At 47.2% G+C, this 16,786-nt stretch overlaps 1 protein-coding gene across 4 annotated transcripts in view; it reads right to left on the bottom strand.

The window, feature by feature from the left end:
- The window catches only part of SH3PXD2A (SH3 and PX domains 2A), a 395,312-nt gene extending 380,496 nt beyond the window's left edge, over positions 1–14,816 (bottom strand). For 3 of the 4 annotated variants that reach the window (XM_073354456.1, XM_073354459.1, XM_073354458.1), the window contains exon 1: positions 13,882–14,579. In XM_073354456.1, coding sequence (XP_073210557.1) covers positions 13,882–13,953 — 72 coding nt within the window. In that variant the 5' untranslated portion in view covers positions 13,954–14,579. Of the gene's footprint in view, positions 1–13,881; positions 14,580–14,760 lie in introns of those variants that run through there. The other variant, XM_073354457.1, reaches the window with a different exon arrangement.
- Between the last annotated feature and the right edge of the window lie 1,970 nt (positions 14,817–16,786).

Below are 16,786 nucleotides of genomic sequence, written 5' to 3'. Positions count from 1 at the left end.
GTTTGTACACTGGCTATCTGGGACAGAGTCTCTCTCTTTGTACCTGTCTAAAATGCAGATCACTACAGTTGCTGATGTGGAGTTGTCCAGGGCAGAGTCCGTGCACTGAAATGGAAGTTCCAGACCAATGTGCCATTAAAGCAGCATCAGAGCTAGCAAACTACTGCTGCAATACAAATAACCCATTCTCCTTCTCGGGGTGGTTTCTCAGGGACAGAGACACACATATGCACAGGATCGGGTGCAGGTGAGTACAGAGAGAACTCCATGCTGGTTCCTATCCAGCAGTAAATTCACTCTAAATTTAGCGTAGATAGTGAAGAGTGGAATATTAATATACATCTTTACTTTCAGCATTTTACATGCTTGATTTGTGAAGTCCCCTCTACACACCTCAGAAATGAGTGGAGAGTCAACCATCCAAAACTGCCTACTACCGAGTAGGCAGAATCTAAAGAAAAATTAAACAGAACATATTTTCTACAGCAATGATGGTTTGAGGATCACCTTAAGTATCCAAAATGAAGACATTCTGGAGGTTCGGTAGCTCAACCTGCTTTGGAAATAGCAAGATTTCCTTCATAGTAAAATAACCCCTTTTAACATGGGGAAAACATTGTGTGTTGTCCTTATACTATGACTTCCCCTCTGCCAGCATTAGGGAGAAATCACTAGTGCATCTGCCACACCATTTTAAGGAGTAGAACTGGAACTCAGGAGACCTAGGTTCTACTTCTGGCTCTGCCACTGGTCTGCTGAAGGACCTTCTGAAAGTCACTTCACCACTTAGTGCCTCAGTTTTCCCATCTGTAAAATGGGAATAATGATACTGACTTCCTTTGTGAAGCACTTGGAGATCTACTGATGAAGAGTGCTATATAGGAGCTAGGTATCATTATTATTAAAGGGTCTGTTATTTGTTTTTTAATCCAACTCATACAAAAGAAATTGAATATAGGCCAACACCCCCAACAAAAACCCATCAGCCTGCTGAGCCTACATATGAACTACTGGTGGTACAATACCTTGGTTACAGCCAGTGTTTTATTCAAAGATACCATGAGCCAGGAACGTGTTTTAATTAGAATATAAAGCACATATTGACTCCTACTGAAGTCATACAGCTTTGCAGATGCTCCACACCTCTCAAAATCAGGCTGCCATAGGGTCGCTGGTCCCTATGGATAGACTGAGCCCAGCTCCCCTGGACTGATGTGAAAGAAATCTGATGAGGTTCAACAAGGACAAGTGCAGAGTCCTGCACTTAGGAAGGAAGAATCCCATGCACTGCTACAGGCTGGGGACCGACTGGCTAAGCAGCAGTCCTTCAGAAAAGGACCTGGGGATTACAGTGGATGAGAAGCTAGATATGCATCAACAGTGTGCCCTTGTTGCCCAAAAGGGTTACGGCATATTGGGCTGTATTAGTAGGAGCACTGCCAGCAGATAGAGAGAGGTGATTATTCCTCTCTATCCGGCACTGGTGAGGCCACACCTGGAGTACTGCGTCCAGTTTTGGTCCCCCCACTACAGAAGGGATGTGGACAAATTGGAGAGAGTCCAGCGGAGGGCAACAGAAATGGTTAGGGGGCTGGGGCATATGACTTATGAGAAGAGGCTGAGGGAACTGGGGTTTAGTCTTCAGAAGAGAAGAGTGATAGCAGCTTTCAACTACCTGAAGGGCAGTTCTAAAGAGGATGGAGCTAGGCTGTTCTCAGTGGAACAAGGAACAATGGTCTCAAGTTGCAGTAGGGGAGGTCTAGGTTGGATATTAGGAAAAACTATTTCACTGGTAGGGTGGTAAAGCACTGGAATGGGTTACCTAAGGAGGTGGTGGAATCTCCATCCTCAGAGGCTTTTAAGGCCCGGCTTGATAAAACCCTGGCTGGGATGATTTAGTTGGGGTTGGTCCAGCTGTGAGCAGGCGGTTGGACTAGATCACCTTCTGAGGTCTCTTCCAACCCTAATCTTCTATAACTGGAGCTGGTGAGCCCAATCCAGCTAATTAAAGGGGGCTGGGCTATACCAAGGCCTATAAAGGGCTGCTAGTAGGCAGCTGGGAAGAAAGGACTGAGGCAGACTGAGCCCTGGTCAGCAGAGGCCACACTGGAGTGGAGCTAACTCCTGTGGCAAGTCCCTGGAGTAAGAAGTCCAGGGGCTGAAGGATGCAACCTACAGCTCCAAGAGGGGAGCAGAGCTGGAGGAGACAGGAAAGCTGCCAGGAGCTGGAGAGCCAGAGACCCCTGGGAGGGTAGTCATAGATTCATAGATATTTAGGTCAGAAGGGACCATTATGATCATCTAGTCTGACCTCCTGCACAATGCAGGCCACAGAACTTCACCCACCACTCCTAAAAAAGACCTCACACCTATATCTGTGCTATTGAAGTCCTCAAATTGTAGTTTGAAGACCTCAAGGAGCAGAGAATCCTCCAGCAAGTGACCCATGCCCCATGCTACAGAGGAAGACGAAAAACCTCCAGGGCCTTCCAATCTGCCCTGGAGGAAAATTCCTTCCCGACCCCAAATATGGCGATCAGCTAAACCCTGAGCATATGGGCAAGATTCATCAGCCAGATACTACAGAAAATTCTTTCCCGGGTAACTTGGATCTTACCCCATCTAAAAACCCATCACAGGCCATTGGGCCTATTTACCATGAATATTTAATTACCAAAACCATGTTATCCCATCATACCATCTCCTCCATAAACTTATCGAGTTTAATCTTAAAGCAAGATAGATCTTTTGCCCCCACTACTTCCCTCGGAAGGCTATTCCAAAACTTCACTCCTCTGATGGTTAGAAACCTTCGTCTAATTTCTAATCTAAATTTCCTAGTGGCCAGTTTATATCCATTTGTTCTTGTGTCCACATTGGTACTGAGTTTAAATAATTCCTCTCCCTCTCTGGTATTTATCCCTCTGATATATTTATAGAGAGCAATCATATCTCCCCTCAACCTTCTTTTAGTTAGGCTAAACAAGCCAAGCTCCCTGAGTCTCCTTTCATAAGACAAGTTTTCCATTCCTCGGATCATCCTAGTAGCCCTTCTCTGTACCTGTTCCAGTTTGAATTCATCCTTCTTAAACATGGGAGACCAGAACTGCACACAGTATTCCAGGTGAGGTCTCACCAGTGCCTTATATAACGGTACTAAAACCTCCTTATCCCTACTGGAAATACCTCTCCTGATGCATCCCAAGACGACATTAGCTTTTTTCACAGCCATATCACATTGGCAGCTCATAGTCAACCTATGATCAACCAATACTCCAAGGTCCTTTTCCTCCTCCAGTCCTGAAGCCTGGCGCGAGGTATTGAATTAAGACTGCATTCTGGTTGTTTCTTAACCATTGTTAAGAAAGAATAAACCTCCCTTGACTGGGATTGACCATGGCAGCGCATGTTAGGACACAGGGTGCAGCATTTCCCCTGCCCTCCTCCAATGACCCAGGTGCTAAGGCTTTATAAATGACAGAACAGAGTGGTGGGGTGAATTGCTATTAGGACCAGGAATTCCTAGGTTTCTAATCCCAGCTCCACCTACTGTGAAATCACAAGATAATTGCTCAACAGCCCCTTGTGGCTCAGTTTACTCATTTGTAAAACGAGGTTGACCCCGACCTACTTAGCCAAGGGAGCTGGGGGGTTCAGCAGTGTGTCTGGCACTTTGAAAATGAGAAGGGGTATATGGGTATTATTACTACTACTGTAACACAACTGAGTTGGTACTGCCCACATTATCAGTTGCTTTTTCACCCTCCCTCCACCACTATATCTTTTTAAAACAGCATACTATATTAGAAATGATGCTGGGCCTCCCGTGGTCTACTCTGCTCATGGGTCTACTCTGCTCATGGGTCTGCAAACGCTCGCAGGAGGTTTCCTTCCACAGCTCCTGGGTTTCCTCTTTCCTGCTCTCAGGAGCTAGATCAAGAGTTCATTTTAATCCTTTCAGGAAAAGGTTGAACTCTGGTGCAGCCTCTTCCTGTGATATGCTCAGTGAAGGGGAAGATCACTTAACCTGCTCTGCTCTTCCTGTGGCTGCCCTCCAGGAAAATACTTAGCAAGTTCTTGTTTGTTTATCAGTTCCAAGTGTTTTTAATGCTGGGGAAAGTTGCTAGACTGATAGCCCTGGGCGACTACAGGACTCCACTTATCACAGCCGCTGTGCATGCTTTCCTATCTCTTGCAAGAAGAGAGAGCCCAATATCACAGCATCTGCTCCGGTAGTAACTGGACTGAGACCCTCTGCTTGTTTCACTTGAGACCAGACAGCTGTCAGATGGCAGACAGAACTTCTCATCAATCTGGGTCAAAAATCTGGTGAGTATGCGTAAATCCCCTTCATGTCCGTCCCCACCCCAATTCTCCAGCTACTAGACCTGGGGGAGAGCTCAGGACATCTGCCTTGCAACGGGGTGGGGAGGTAGCAGCTTCTGTCCAGCTGGGAAGTGTGTGGGGGGGAATCTTGAGGCTTCAGCCCTGTGGGGCGCATCTGCCAGGGCTTAGGACTTCAGCAGGAGCGGGGCTGAAGCCCCGAGCCATGTCAGGTGCCTCCTGTGGGGCTGAAACCCCAAGTCCTGGCAGGTGTGCTCCAGCTCTTGAACTTCTGAAAATTGCCATATGCTGCTCAGCGGGTCAGTAAGCTTGGCCACCCCTGCTCTAGTGTTGTTAAATAGTTTCCATGCAGCTTGCAGGCATTTCACTGCTGTGACCATTTACCTAGCTTCCTTGTTTTTGTTCCCTTTTTTTGAAGTAAAATGCTACTGTGGTGGTGAGTTTTGTTTGGGGTGGTTTTTTGGTATTTGCCCCCCAGCACTTATATCTAATTTAATTATATTATGGTTGCTGTTACTGAGCAGTTCAGCTATATTCCCCTCTTGGGCCAGATCCTGTACATCACTTAGGACTAAATCAAAAGTTGCCTCTCCCCTTGTGTGGATTCCAGTACTAGCTGCTCCAAGAAGAAAGTCAGTGACTATAACTTACAAAACTCATTTCTCCTGTGATGAGCAGAAAAGGACAAGTCTATAATAGCTATTAGTAAACTAGTCAATGTATTGGGGTCTACACAGCGCGAGTGTAGACACCACATTACCTAGGTTGACAACAGTTCTCAAGCAGATATTCCACAATGCCCAACATTGACCTCTCTAGTCAGTTGTGAACTCCACTGCCCAGGGGTCACAAATGCACGCATTCTCCCTCGACCGTTTAAAGCTCCATGAATGTTTGAAGTTGGCATATACATGAACCAAACTCTGTCTGTGTGTTAAATGAGGGATGCTATTAAGTAGTCGAGAGACTGTTTAATGAAGCTTTATAAAAGCCAGTATTAGGTTACTGTGCAGTACTGTGTGCTTAATGAACGATTTATACTGCATGCCCAAGGCAAAAAGGTATCGGTTTTTTTACAAAATGGTACCACTTGACTATACAATAGTAAGGACTATACAAAGCTCTCAAGTGCCTTCCAGCACCCCTACTCTTCCCGGTCATCCCTGAGAACTGCTCCCTATTGTGCTAGCAGGCATTGACTCAGGGGAAGTGACATTAAAAAGGCAGATTAAAAAAAAACGCACAGTAGAAAGTCCAGCTGTTTCCTCCAAAACGACTAAACGAGATAGCTGGTATGTCACTTCCTGCTGCAGGTAGAGTCCCATTGAATCCTCCCTGTTTAATCCTTATGAAACAGGAAGTGGCTTTTAGGAAGACAATGACATAATTCAAGGTCTTGTAACTTTTCTGGTTGTGTATTTTAATCCATTACCAGATGCTTTAACGAGTAGCCAGACTGTCTTCCAATGTAAGGGACTGAGAGACAGCAGATTTGAGCTCTATCAGCAGCTCCCCCACTGAGCTTGGGCAGTTAGCCTTTTCCTCTTCAATTCCCCATCTGTAAGAGAAGCATAATACAGACCTAGCTCCCAGCAGGGATGCCATGGCAGCGATTAAGGCCCTGATCCTGCGAACTGCTTCACACATGGACCCTTGCACAGTTCCTTTGAAGTCAGGGAGGTTTAATGCAGGTGCAGGAGCTCAGCTGCGGAGGGCAGCTTACAGGACCCAAGTGTTTGTGCAGCACCTTTAGCCGTAGGTAACATTTTCAGAAGTGCCTGTGTGACTTAGCAGCCTAAAGCCTTTTCTACATGTACAAGATGCACCCATTTAACTTAAAATTTTAAGCACCAGTTTCGTTAAACTGATGCAAAACCCTGTAGACACACTTATTTGGGTTTAGCGTAAGTCAGTTCCTGGTTTAAATCAAAATGAAGCCTGGTCTACACTGCAAAGTCAAGTCGACATACGCCACCTTGCGTCGACCTAGTCATGCATGTCTCCACACTTAAAATTTGTCTCTCAGCAACGTTAGTGCCCCATTATAGCAGAGCAGTAACATCACCTTCCTTAAGGGTACTGAGCCATTGTCGAACCAATGAGGTCAACACAGGGTGAGTGTAGACTCTGCATTACCTATGTCAACCCTAACAGTCCCCCAGCCAGGAATGCTGGGAGGACCGAGGGGCTATTGTCCTCCCACTTTTCACCACAGGCCCCACACCTCTTCCCCCCACCCCCAAAGCCTTGCCCCCCCCCCGGCCAGCAGCTGGAGCATGGGCAGCTGTAGGGAGCCACAGACCCTCCACCTTCCTGGGATTCCACCCCCCCCCCCAAGAGCAGCCCCCTGCTCTTACCATGGACACGCTGTAACTCTTCAGCCCCGCTGCCAGGCCGCAAGCTGGTTTGGGGTAAGAACCACCTGGGCAGCTGTGGGGAGCGGCAGACCCTCCACCTGCCTTTGGCAGGGTTCTGACGGGTGGGGGATGGGGGGGGGGGGGACATGAGCCAGAGCCTGGGCTCCCTGGCCCTGCTCTGGCTTTGCTGGAGCCTGGAGGGGGAGAGGAAGGGCAGGGCCAGGGAAATAGAGAGGGCAGGACCCCCAGCCTCCCTGCTTTGGGGAAGGTTCCACCACCCCTGCCTCCAGCAGCTGTCCCACAATGCCTAACACTGACCGCTCTGGTCAGTTGTGAACGCCACTGCCTGGGGGGGGGGGGGGGGAGGTCCACTGGGAGCAGAAGCCTCCCCTCCCCCTTTAAAAGACCTTCATGAATTTTTGAAATGCCTTTTCCCGATTGCCCAGCTTTGCGAACACACCTAGTAAATTTCCATGTTTCTGTACAACTGCCCAGTTGACCATGCCAGCTACGTGCTCCAGGCATGCTCCAGCCTGGAGGAGACAGGACATATTGGCTCTCTGGGGGGTGTGAGGAGAAAAGGCTGTGCAGGCACAGCTACGGACCGGCCCTAGAAATGTTGACTTCTCGTGCAGCCCCCTGTGCAATCTGCTCATAGAAGCGGTACAAGAAGGATGAGCAGCACCAGCTCAGGGAGGCAGAGAGCCAATCCAGTGCCAAGCCACACACCTGCCACTTTTACAGATAGCTGTATGCCATATTTGGTGGAGACCCCACCACCCTGCGGACCACTGTGGATAACCCCGAGGACCCTGGCCGTAAATAGCAAGGAGGAGGGACATGCAACTGGGGGGTCCAGCTATGCTGAAAGCCATGGCCTGTTTGAGGCTTCATGGCAGTCCACTCAGTCCTGGCAGTCAAGCACAGGCAAGCCCAATGCAGAGGAAGGAGCCTTGGATAAGCATGTAAATGTATTTCCAACTACAATGATGTGCTGAGGGTGCGCCCTCAGCCATAGTTCTGCATTGATCTTGTCTAACAGCCCTTGTATTGGCTGTTTCAACTCAGCAGACAGCCACTCTACTTCCATCCTGGGGGCAGCTTCTCCCCCACTTTGCCTTACAGATAATATGCAGGAAACAAGCAGCTATAACCATTCGGATATTTTCCTCACAGAGATCCAGTCTTGTGAGTAAACACCACCAACATCCCTTCAATCTACCAGAAGCACATTCAACTGACATTCTGCACCAGCTGAGCTGGTAATTGTATCTTTCCTTGGTGCTGTCCAGGAGGCTGATGTGCAGCTTCATGAGCCATGGGAGCAAGGGGCAGGCTGGATTCCCCACGATCACTACTGGCATTTCAAAGTTGCTAATGATAATCCACTGGTCAGGAAATAGTGTCCCTGCTTGCAGCTTTCTGACTAGTCCTGCGTTCTTGAAGATAGGAGCATCATGCACTTTCCCTGACCAGCCAACACTGATGTCTGCAACATGTCACCAGTGACACACCAATGCTTGCATAAACTTGGAAAAGCAGTTTTCTGTTGATATACTCTGGGTCAAGGTGGGTTGGTGCCAAAATATGAATGTGCATACCATCTATCACTCCAACTCAGTTGGGAACCCCACTGCTGTAGATCCACCCACTATACCTTGCATATTCCCCCAAGAATTGCAGTCCTTCACAGCAAGAGAAAATGAATGGCTCTGCACATTTGCATGACAGTGGTCTTAGAGTGGATTTTCCAACTCCAGAATGGTTTCCCTTTGACCGCTATCAATCCAGAAATACAAGTTTCTACAGTGCAATCACCTCTAGCTTCTCTGCTGACAGCACATCTCTCATTCTTGTATCCAAAAGCAGTGCTCCACCATCTGCAGCTGCTCCGTGGATGTTACCAATAACCTTGAATTGGTTTTCGCTATGGCCCACAGCAAATTTGTCCTCCATGAAATTGTCACATTCCCCACTGATGCGGTTCTTCTTATGGCTCTGCAAATACTGGAAGATCATGCGTCCTGTGCTTGCAATGCTCAGGACAATAGTGCAGAGCGGTGCAGGTTCCAGGCCTCTGTCAGAGATGGCTGGCAGCATGGAGGGCCACGTGGGATGTTTTTTTTTAAATGTGCCAAAGTTATGGGATATGGCTGACACTATGGGATGGAGAAAATTGCAGGGTGGGATTTAGATTCCTTGTTCCCAGTCGCCCCAGGTGACTTATTTCTGCCCCACCAGGCATTGCCAAAACTTTCCAAAAGACAGTGCACTGCATGGTGGTAAATTGCAAACCCAGATACCTACCCATGATATGCATCAACACAAGCTCTCCTAGTGAGTACATATAGCACCGACGCAAGGAATCAACTATACACGTAGACGAATGATATACTAACTGTGGCAGCTTTATGCCAATGCAACTTGTGTCAACCAAAGTTTGTAGCGTAGACATGGCCTCAGATCACTTACACCAGCTTAACTAAATTGAGTTGAAATAACACCTTCAGTTAAACCAGTGCAACTTTCTTGTTTAGGTTTCAGAGTAAACAGCCCTGTTAGTCTGTATTCGCAAAAAGAAAAGGAGGACTTGTGGCACCTTAGAGACTAACCAATTTATTTGAGCATGAGCTTTCGTGAGCTACAGCTCACTTCATCGAATGCATACCCGATGAAGTGAACTGTATGCATCTGATGAAGTGAGCTGTAGCTCATGAAAGCTAGAGACTAACCAATTTATTTGAGCATAAGCTTTCATGAGCTACAGCTCACTTCATCAGATGCATACAGCTCACTTCATCGGGTATGCATTCGATGAAGTGAGCTGTAGCTCACGAAAGCTCATGCTCAAATAAATTGGTTAGTCTCTAAGGTGCCACAAGTCCTCCTTTTCTTTTTTCTTTGACAGCAGGCAGGACTCAGGCTCTTAAGTCACTTTTGAAATTGCTACCCCATGTCTAAGACTGCTAACAATTAACTCGGTTAAAAGAAGGAATACTTCTTTACATACAAAGGAATAGTCCTGTCTGAGAAGCAGCTCTGAATCATGGGCCTTGTGGAGATTCATGTTTGTTAGCGTCCCCCTAACTCCAGAGGAGATTTGTCCACTTTAGAAAGTGGAAAAAGTATCTGCTTGCAATCTCCAGTCCTGCAAACTCCACCAGAGGTCTGAAAGTCGGGGTAAGCCCTTTTTAACCCATCAATAACCAGCCACATATTGTCATACCTACGCAGCCCCCCTCAAGACAGGGGGCAAAATTCAGTCCTGCAGCTGGAATTTAGTTAACTATTCCACTGATGCATAAGCCAGAATGGAATCCAGCTCCCACTCCCATGTTAGCTCTATAGGGCTAACAAGAATAGCAAGGATCTTTGTCATTAAAGCAAGTAGATAGGACTCTGAGTACACAAGGGGAGCAGATCTGGCAAGTAAGATGGTGAAATTTTAGTCAGTTTTTCAGAAATGCCCACATTTTACAATAATTAGTTTGACCTGCACAAACTTGCTTGTGATACTGAGCCAACTCCTACCCTCCCTTCACAGTAGAGGCAATCAAAGAGTTGAACATCTGAACAGAAACACTTATTCCCTTACGACACAAAAAGATTAATAATCACATGCATTGGTTGACAATCATGTTCAAACAGCTCGGGTGAAGTGGTTACAGCTTCTATTTACAGGAATTCATGCAATATCTATAGTGTGAATCATGTGGAGATCACATTAGGAAATAATTACTCTGGCAAGGAATTATAGATAATATATGTGACTCTCAGATGGCTAGAGTCAGCAGCACATTTAACTGCTTCAGTTGCAGAGAAGGTCTAACCAGTTCTATCTGATGTCACTGGCATTTTACCTTTTCTCAGCCTGTGCACTATACTGTAACCAAGCACCACTGTCACAGGAAACCAAATGATGCTGTAAGAGAAAATTTGTACCAATGTGTGTCCATTACCTTGGGATCTCAGCATAAGTACTTGAGAGTACAGTGACAACACTAGGATAATGCACATCATCACCATACATCTGGTCAGCTGTGGAGGAGAAAGCAGCTGACATAATGGTCAAGCCATTAATTTGAGGATATGGAAAACACCAGAGATACGAAATACTTGCACTTCTGGAGGCCTTGTCTATTCTACAAAGGCTTTGCCGGTAGAGTACCACCAGAATAGTTATTCTGGCAGTGGAGACACGGTGTATGCCAACAGATGGAGTTTCTTTCAGCACAGTAACACCACCTCCACAGTGACATTAGCTATGCCAACAGACACACTCTGTCGGCATAGCTGCATCTACACTGTGGGCTTTGCCAGCACAGCTATGTTGGCTAAGGGATGTGATTTTTTTCTCTCCCACACAGACACTTCTGACCAACACAGCTATGCCAATAAAACTCTGGTGTAGACCTGGCCTGATATCGGATGCGAAGTTGGAAATGGATGGAGAAGATCATTTTCCTGAGAGGAGGTTATTTTATGTTTCTTCTTTGTATTGTAGGTAAACCACAAATAAACTTGTGCCTTAAAAAAAAACCTCACACAGCAAGAGATTCCAAATCTAAGTAAGCCAAATACGCAAAAAGATCCTGTATGGTCCCCAAAAGATACTGCGCATTTAGGTGAGGATGCAGGAGAGCAAGCTCTGTACTTAAGGCAACCTGCACACAGGGATGGGGATGCTGGGAAAAGAAGCTGTGCTTTTTTTTTTTTTTTTTAAAAACTAACAGACACATTCGAAATTCTGGTCTTATCTTCCCTGGATGACTCTAGTGATTGGAGAAATAGGTAAATTGCCCTGAAAGTGTCAAGAGTGACAACTGAGAGGAGAAGAGATTTTAGACAGTTGTATAAAATGTAATATCAACTCTTGCTGTGGAAACAGATTCAAAAGTCAGAAGACTTGACAGGTAGGTGAATAAGGAACAGGTTGTGATTCAAACTGTAAATGATGCTTTTGTTTTTAGATCTTTCACATATATCCTGTTAGTTATAAAGAATAAAAATAAACCTTTGTAGGTCTCTTTTTAGGGACCAAGAAATTATGATTTTACTTATCTAGCATCTTTCTCTGTAAAGCACTATGAACTTACAAGTTACTAAAAACTTCTACATAGTGATCACAACACAGCAATAAATTTCAGCCACATCTGGGGAGGCACACAGCAGCCAAACAACAACATTACGCAGGAATTGACGAACAACTCTTTATCCAACATGAAGTGATGGAGGAATAAGTAGACAGAGTGCAATTGCTCAAGTGGAAATCTGACAGGACATCAGGGTTAAGACCTCCACTCTTAGCATACACAGGACCTAAAACTACTTAGGCTGGGAGCTTTAGCAAGGGTACAGCCCCAAAGGGAGGTGGCTGCAGGCTAACTGCTCAGAATGCTTAAACACCAAAGTAAACCATGCCCCAGGCTTTGCCCTGGTTTTTGAGCTGGACCCACAGGGCAACAACTCCACTGCATAAGAAGCGTGATGACTGATTTATCTTCTATAAGATGAATCAACTCTTCTAGGAAAGTCCGCTAAAGGAGTGTTGGTTTTGAGAAGAACATGCAAAAAGGGTTATATAACTAAAACCCAGACAAATCTAGAGAATTCAAAAGCCTTGTCTAATTGATGTGTATGTTTCAACCACAGGGCACAGAAGAGCCTACTCTATTGCACGCCATCAGCACCTTTAGGTAACACCGCTACACCACAGGGACAGATATACTGTAATACTGGTATCTTGGGAGGGTTTGCAGCAATCCCGGTCTGATGTTTCTCCATTTAGCAGTGAGGTGTGAAGACAGAAGGTGAAGCAGACATGAAAAGGAAACAAGTGTTGAGTCTGCCTCGACAACTTGGCAAATACACATTTCAAAAACACGAAGTCTCTTTAAAATTTACAAGACCGAGGAGCAAAATACGAACTTGATGCCTCAGCACCTCCTCCTTAGCTAACTCCAGAAACCTACAACAGCTGTGTCCTGCTCTGCTCCCCGCTGGAGCAGAGCAAGCGCTGCACAATTTACTGAATTGGATGAGGGTTTGAGAGGGGAGTTAAGGGACCCCTTGCATGCTACACTGGACCTTTGCTGAGCAAGTAGGGCAAGTCCACCTTAACAATAGAAGGAAACAGAAAAAAAAAAAAACCAAAGCAACATCAATGCAATCTATTTGGAGTGATGAAAAACTAGTGGGGGAAAAATTACAGTGAAATCTCTATGACAGGCCACACTTATTAAGCTGCTCCTGTACTAAGAGGACTCTCCCTCCGCCCTTATATATAGTGTATGAACTTATCAAGTACAGTTCTCTTCCTCCTTTCATAGAGAGCCATCTCCATTAAACAGTCTCTTTCTTAGTTACTTATATGACCATCCATTATCATAGAATCTAAGCATCTTGCAATCTTGTGTGTATTTAGCCTCATAACCCACCTCAGAGGTAGATCAGTGCTATCACCCCATTGTGCAGATGGGCAACTAGTACACAGAGAGGCTAAGTGACTTGCTTAAGGTCACACTGGAAATCTGAGGCAGAGCAGGGAACTGAACCTGGATTTCCGAGATTAGCACTCCGCCCACTGGAGCAGCATCAGTCCTAAGCAAGCACTAGAGATAAAGTGGTTTCACAGTACTCCAGCAATATATAAGAAAACTATCAACTACAAAATTGGGAGAACTGTTTTGGAATATATTCAACTGCACGGATTTTAAAGGGGCTCCTCTAAAAGGCACCCTATCCTGCATAGGCTAAAAATGCAAATTCTTACACTCTTATAATCTAGGGAGCAGATGTTAAGATATTACTCCCCACCGGAGTTTTGGCTCAAGATGCAGTTATGGTGAGTGACTTGCAGGGTCCACCCATTAGAATTGTAAATCTAACAGATTACTAATATACAAAATCAAACATTTGCAAATTCCAATGCGGGGGGGGGAGGGGGAACGGTTGCTTTTGGCACGGAAAAAAGTGTTTTGTAGAGATTTACTGGGGCACATAGAGAAAACAATCCAGCCTATATCACTTTACCTATATGCTCTTGAAAACACAGCAAATATCTGTTGAATGATGGGGCAATAAATGACTCTTAACACATTTGCTCCTATAATAGGATTTACCCCTGCTACAGCATGCAACATGAATCAGAGGGTAAGCATGTCAACTTGTCTATACTCACATAGTGCTTAGAAGGGTTTCTCCTTTTCTCCACATCCACCACATTTGCGTCCAGCACGCTATAGGACAGCATCTTCACACACAAAAACCAGGAAAAGCAAACAGGGCCCAGCTGTATCCTTGTATTATTATTATTCTTTCAAATCAGCTCCTCACCGTCCAGAGGATTTCCTAGGAAGCTGGGAACCTGTGCCCTGCACAATAAGAATTTTTTAAATGTCCTCAAAAAACAAAACCAAACAAAAACGGGACGAGGGGGGCGTGGATCTCCTTCCAAAAAAATCTTCCCCTCCCCTAGATTTCACCCCCCTTGGTAGGTTTATTTCCTAGACTTAACCCTCTTTGGGTGGAAATCGCTAATATTTAGGAGGGAGATGACAACGAACACTGCCCAGATTTTTCCCTCCGCGAAAAAAAAAAAAGGGGGGAGGGGAAGAGAGGAGAAGTGTTTTCAGTTGCTTCCAAGAGCTAGGCTCGCTCCCCGGCTGGGATAGATTCCCCTGGGGAGCGGGAGGTAACACACAGCGTCAGTGTCCAGGTTGCTGCCCTCCACGCGGGGGGGGAGTGTGACGGCTGGTCTCCAGCTGGGTCTGCCTGGAGGGTTTATTGGGGGGCTCCGCAGCCCGCGGGGAGCTAGCTCCCTGTGGCAGGATGCCCCCTTGTGTCGGTCTCTCCCCTCGCCTGCCCTGCACGGGCCGCTCCTTTGTATCTCCTGCGCCCCCGGTCCCGGGCACGCTGCCCCCCCGCCGCCCTCCACCCCGGCTCCTCCAGCCGCCGCCGCCCCCGGTGGACCGAAGCGCGGCGCGAGCGGGGCAGGGATGGAGCTGCTCCCCGGGGCGCAGCGGCAGGCAGGCGTGCGCGGCTCCCTTCCCGTCCCCACCGCGCTCGCTCCGGCGGCTCCGCTCCGGGGCTCGCTCGCTCCCTGCCGGGCCGCTGCCACCGAGCGCTCGCCTCTGACTGCGGCCGGAGAGCGGGCCGGGCAGGGAGAGGGGCCGGCGTGCGCGGCGGGCGCGGGGAGGGGCTGGGCAGGAGGGGAGGGTCTGGCCGCTGCCAGGCGGCAGGGGAGGGGTCAGGTTCCCAGGCAGAGAAACGGGGGAGGGGTGGGGGGGCGGCAGGCCCCAGCCCGAGCGCCAGCCCGCCAGGGTATAGGGTCCTCAGCGACAGCAGGCAGTGGGGTCTCCCCCAGAGGCCCCAAGAGATATAGCACAAGGAAGGGTTTGGGGGGGGGGTCTCCCCCCACCCAGCACTCTAGGCAACCAGAAGTAGAGGCCCCCCCAGAGACGGCAGGAGGGCTGGGGTCTCGCCCACCAGACCAGAAGGTGAGGGTTTCCCCTGCCCAGGTGTTGTTCGAGACACCCCAGAGGCATTTACATTTTGAAATCCTAGTCAAAGCGGTGGGGAAAGGCTGGTCCAGCTGGGGATTGGCTGTGTGTTCTCCCTTGGAGCAGTAACAGCTCTCCGATCCCCAGGGAGAGGCACAAGAGCTACAAGCTCCGGTAACACCCCTCTGCAGGACGCGAAGCAAAGGGAGAGGGGACTAGTCCTTAGAGCAGCTGCCTGGACAGCAGAACGGATGGTTTCTGTTCCCACCTCTGGCCACTGATCCACTGTGTGACCTTGGGTATATTGCTTCCCCTCTAGGAGCCTCAGTTTACCTTTACCCTCCTCCGAGAGCTGCCATGACATCTCATCATGAGGACACAGCTTGCTCTCCCTAGTTCTAATACACCAGGCTTTCCATTGTGAAACTTCAAGAAGTTGGAAGGAGGAGAAAGATCTTGTTCGTTTAGCATTACAACTGAGAAAGAAGTCCCCTTTTGTTAGGCACATTACAAACCAAGACGAAGGGAGCTTACAGTCTAAACAGACAAGGGAACTAGTATTGTGGCCAGGTTTCAGGGGGTAGGGAATGGAGGCCCAAACAGATGAAGGGTAGGATTTTCAAAAGCTCTCAATGGTTCCCTATTGCTTTTGGAACTTCACCCCAAGTGACTTGCCCAAAGTCACACAGGACATTTGCAGACAAGCTGGGTATGGAGCAACATTCCCATGTCCCAGTCAAGAGCTAGAAGTGCAAAACCATCCTTCCTCCTTCAGACAGAATTGTTGCACTGGCCCCAGGCTGACCTGCATAGATCTGATCTATGGTTACAGGAGATGGGACAGAATTGAGAGGGCGGCAAGCAAGCTTGTTTCTCCAGCTTCCTGAAAACCCATATTGGTTAAGGTCTTTGAGGTCTAATATTCACTTCCCCCAGTCGCATTTAAAAGCTAGCTTGCCCTAGAAATTTCAGAATGCTTTTATTCACAAGAGCTTCACAAGATCTAATGCATATGATTACTTTGGAGACAGTCACCTCAAAAAAGGAAGTTAAATACTCCGGCTGCCTTTGGCTATCTTTATAGATTTCATTAGTCCATTGCCAAATTCAGTAGTCACCAAAGGTTTTTACCCCTGCACAGACTGACTCATACAACATGAATACCCCAGATCTTTCAAAAAGCCACAGATCAAGAAAGTGCCCAGACCAAGGTGGAAAAAACCCTTTAGAAAGATAAAATTATGCATCAACTCCTTTATAAAAGCTTTACGATAGGCTTAAGGTTGTAAATGTGCACCTTTAAAACGGTACACTTTTGTATATGATTAGAATATAAATAATGAACATGTTAGCATACTGGCATTACAAAGCAATATATATTCAAAATCCTGGAAATTCAAAGCAAAGGGTTAAAGTTTAATAAAGTGTGAAAGTCAATTTCATACTAGGTTTCCACAAGCAACTTTTAAGGCAGACCCTGTATCATTGCCGACAGCATCAGTGGATGCAGACCTGTAACCTTGCAGTCTCTGGCTGTGGCCAGGTGGGGAGAAGGCTTGTATAATGCCTTCTCTTCTGGCCCAC

This window comes from Lepidochelys kempii, chromosome 7 (assembly GCF_965140265.1).
Source record: "Lepidochelys kempii isolate rLepKem1 chromosome 7, rLepKem1.hap2, whole genome shotgun sequence".
NCBI classification, from domain to species: domain Eukaryota; kingdom Metazoa; phylum Chordata; order Testudines; family Cheloniidae; genus Lepidochelys; species Lepidochelys kempii.
The sequence above is the reverse complement of the archived record's forward strand: the minus strand, read 5'-3'. Positions and strand labels throughout refer to the sequence as shown.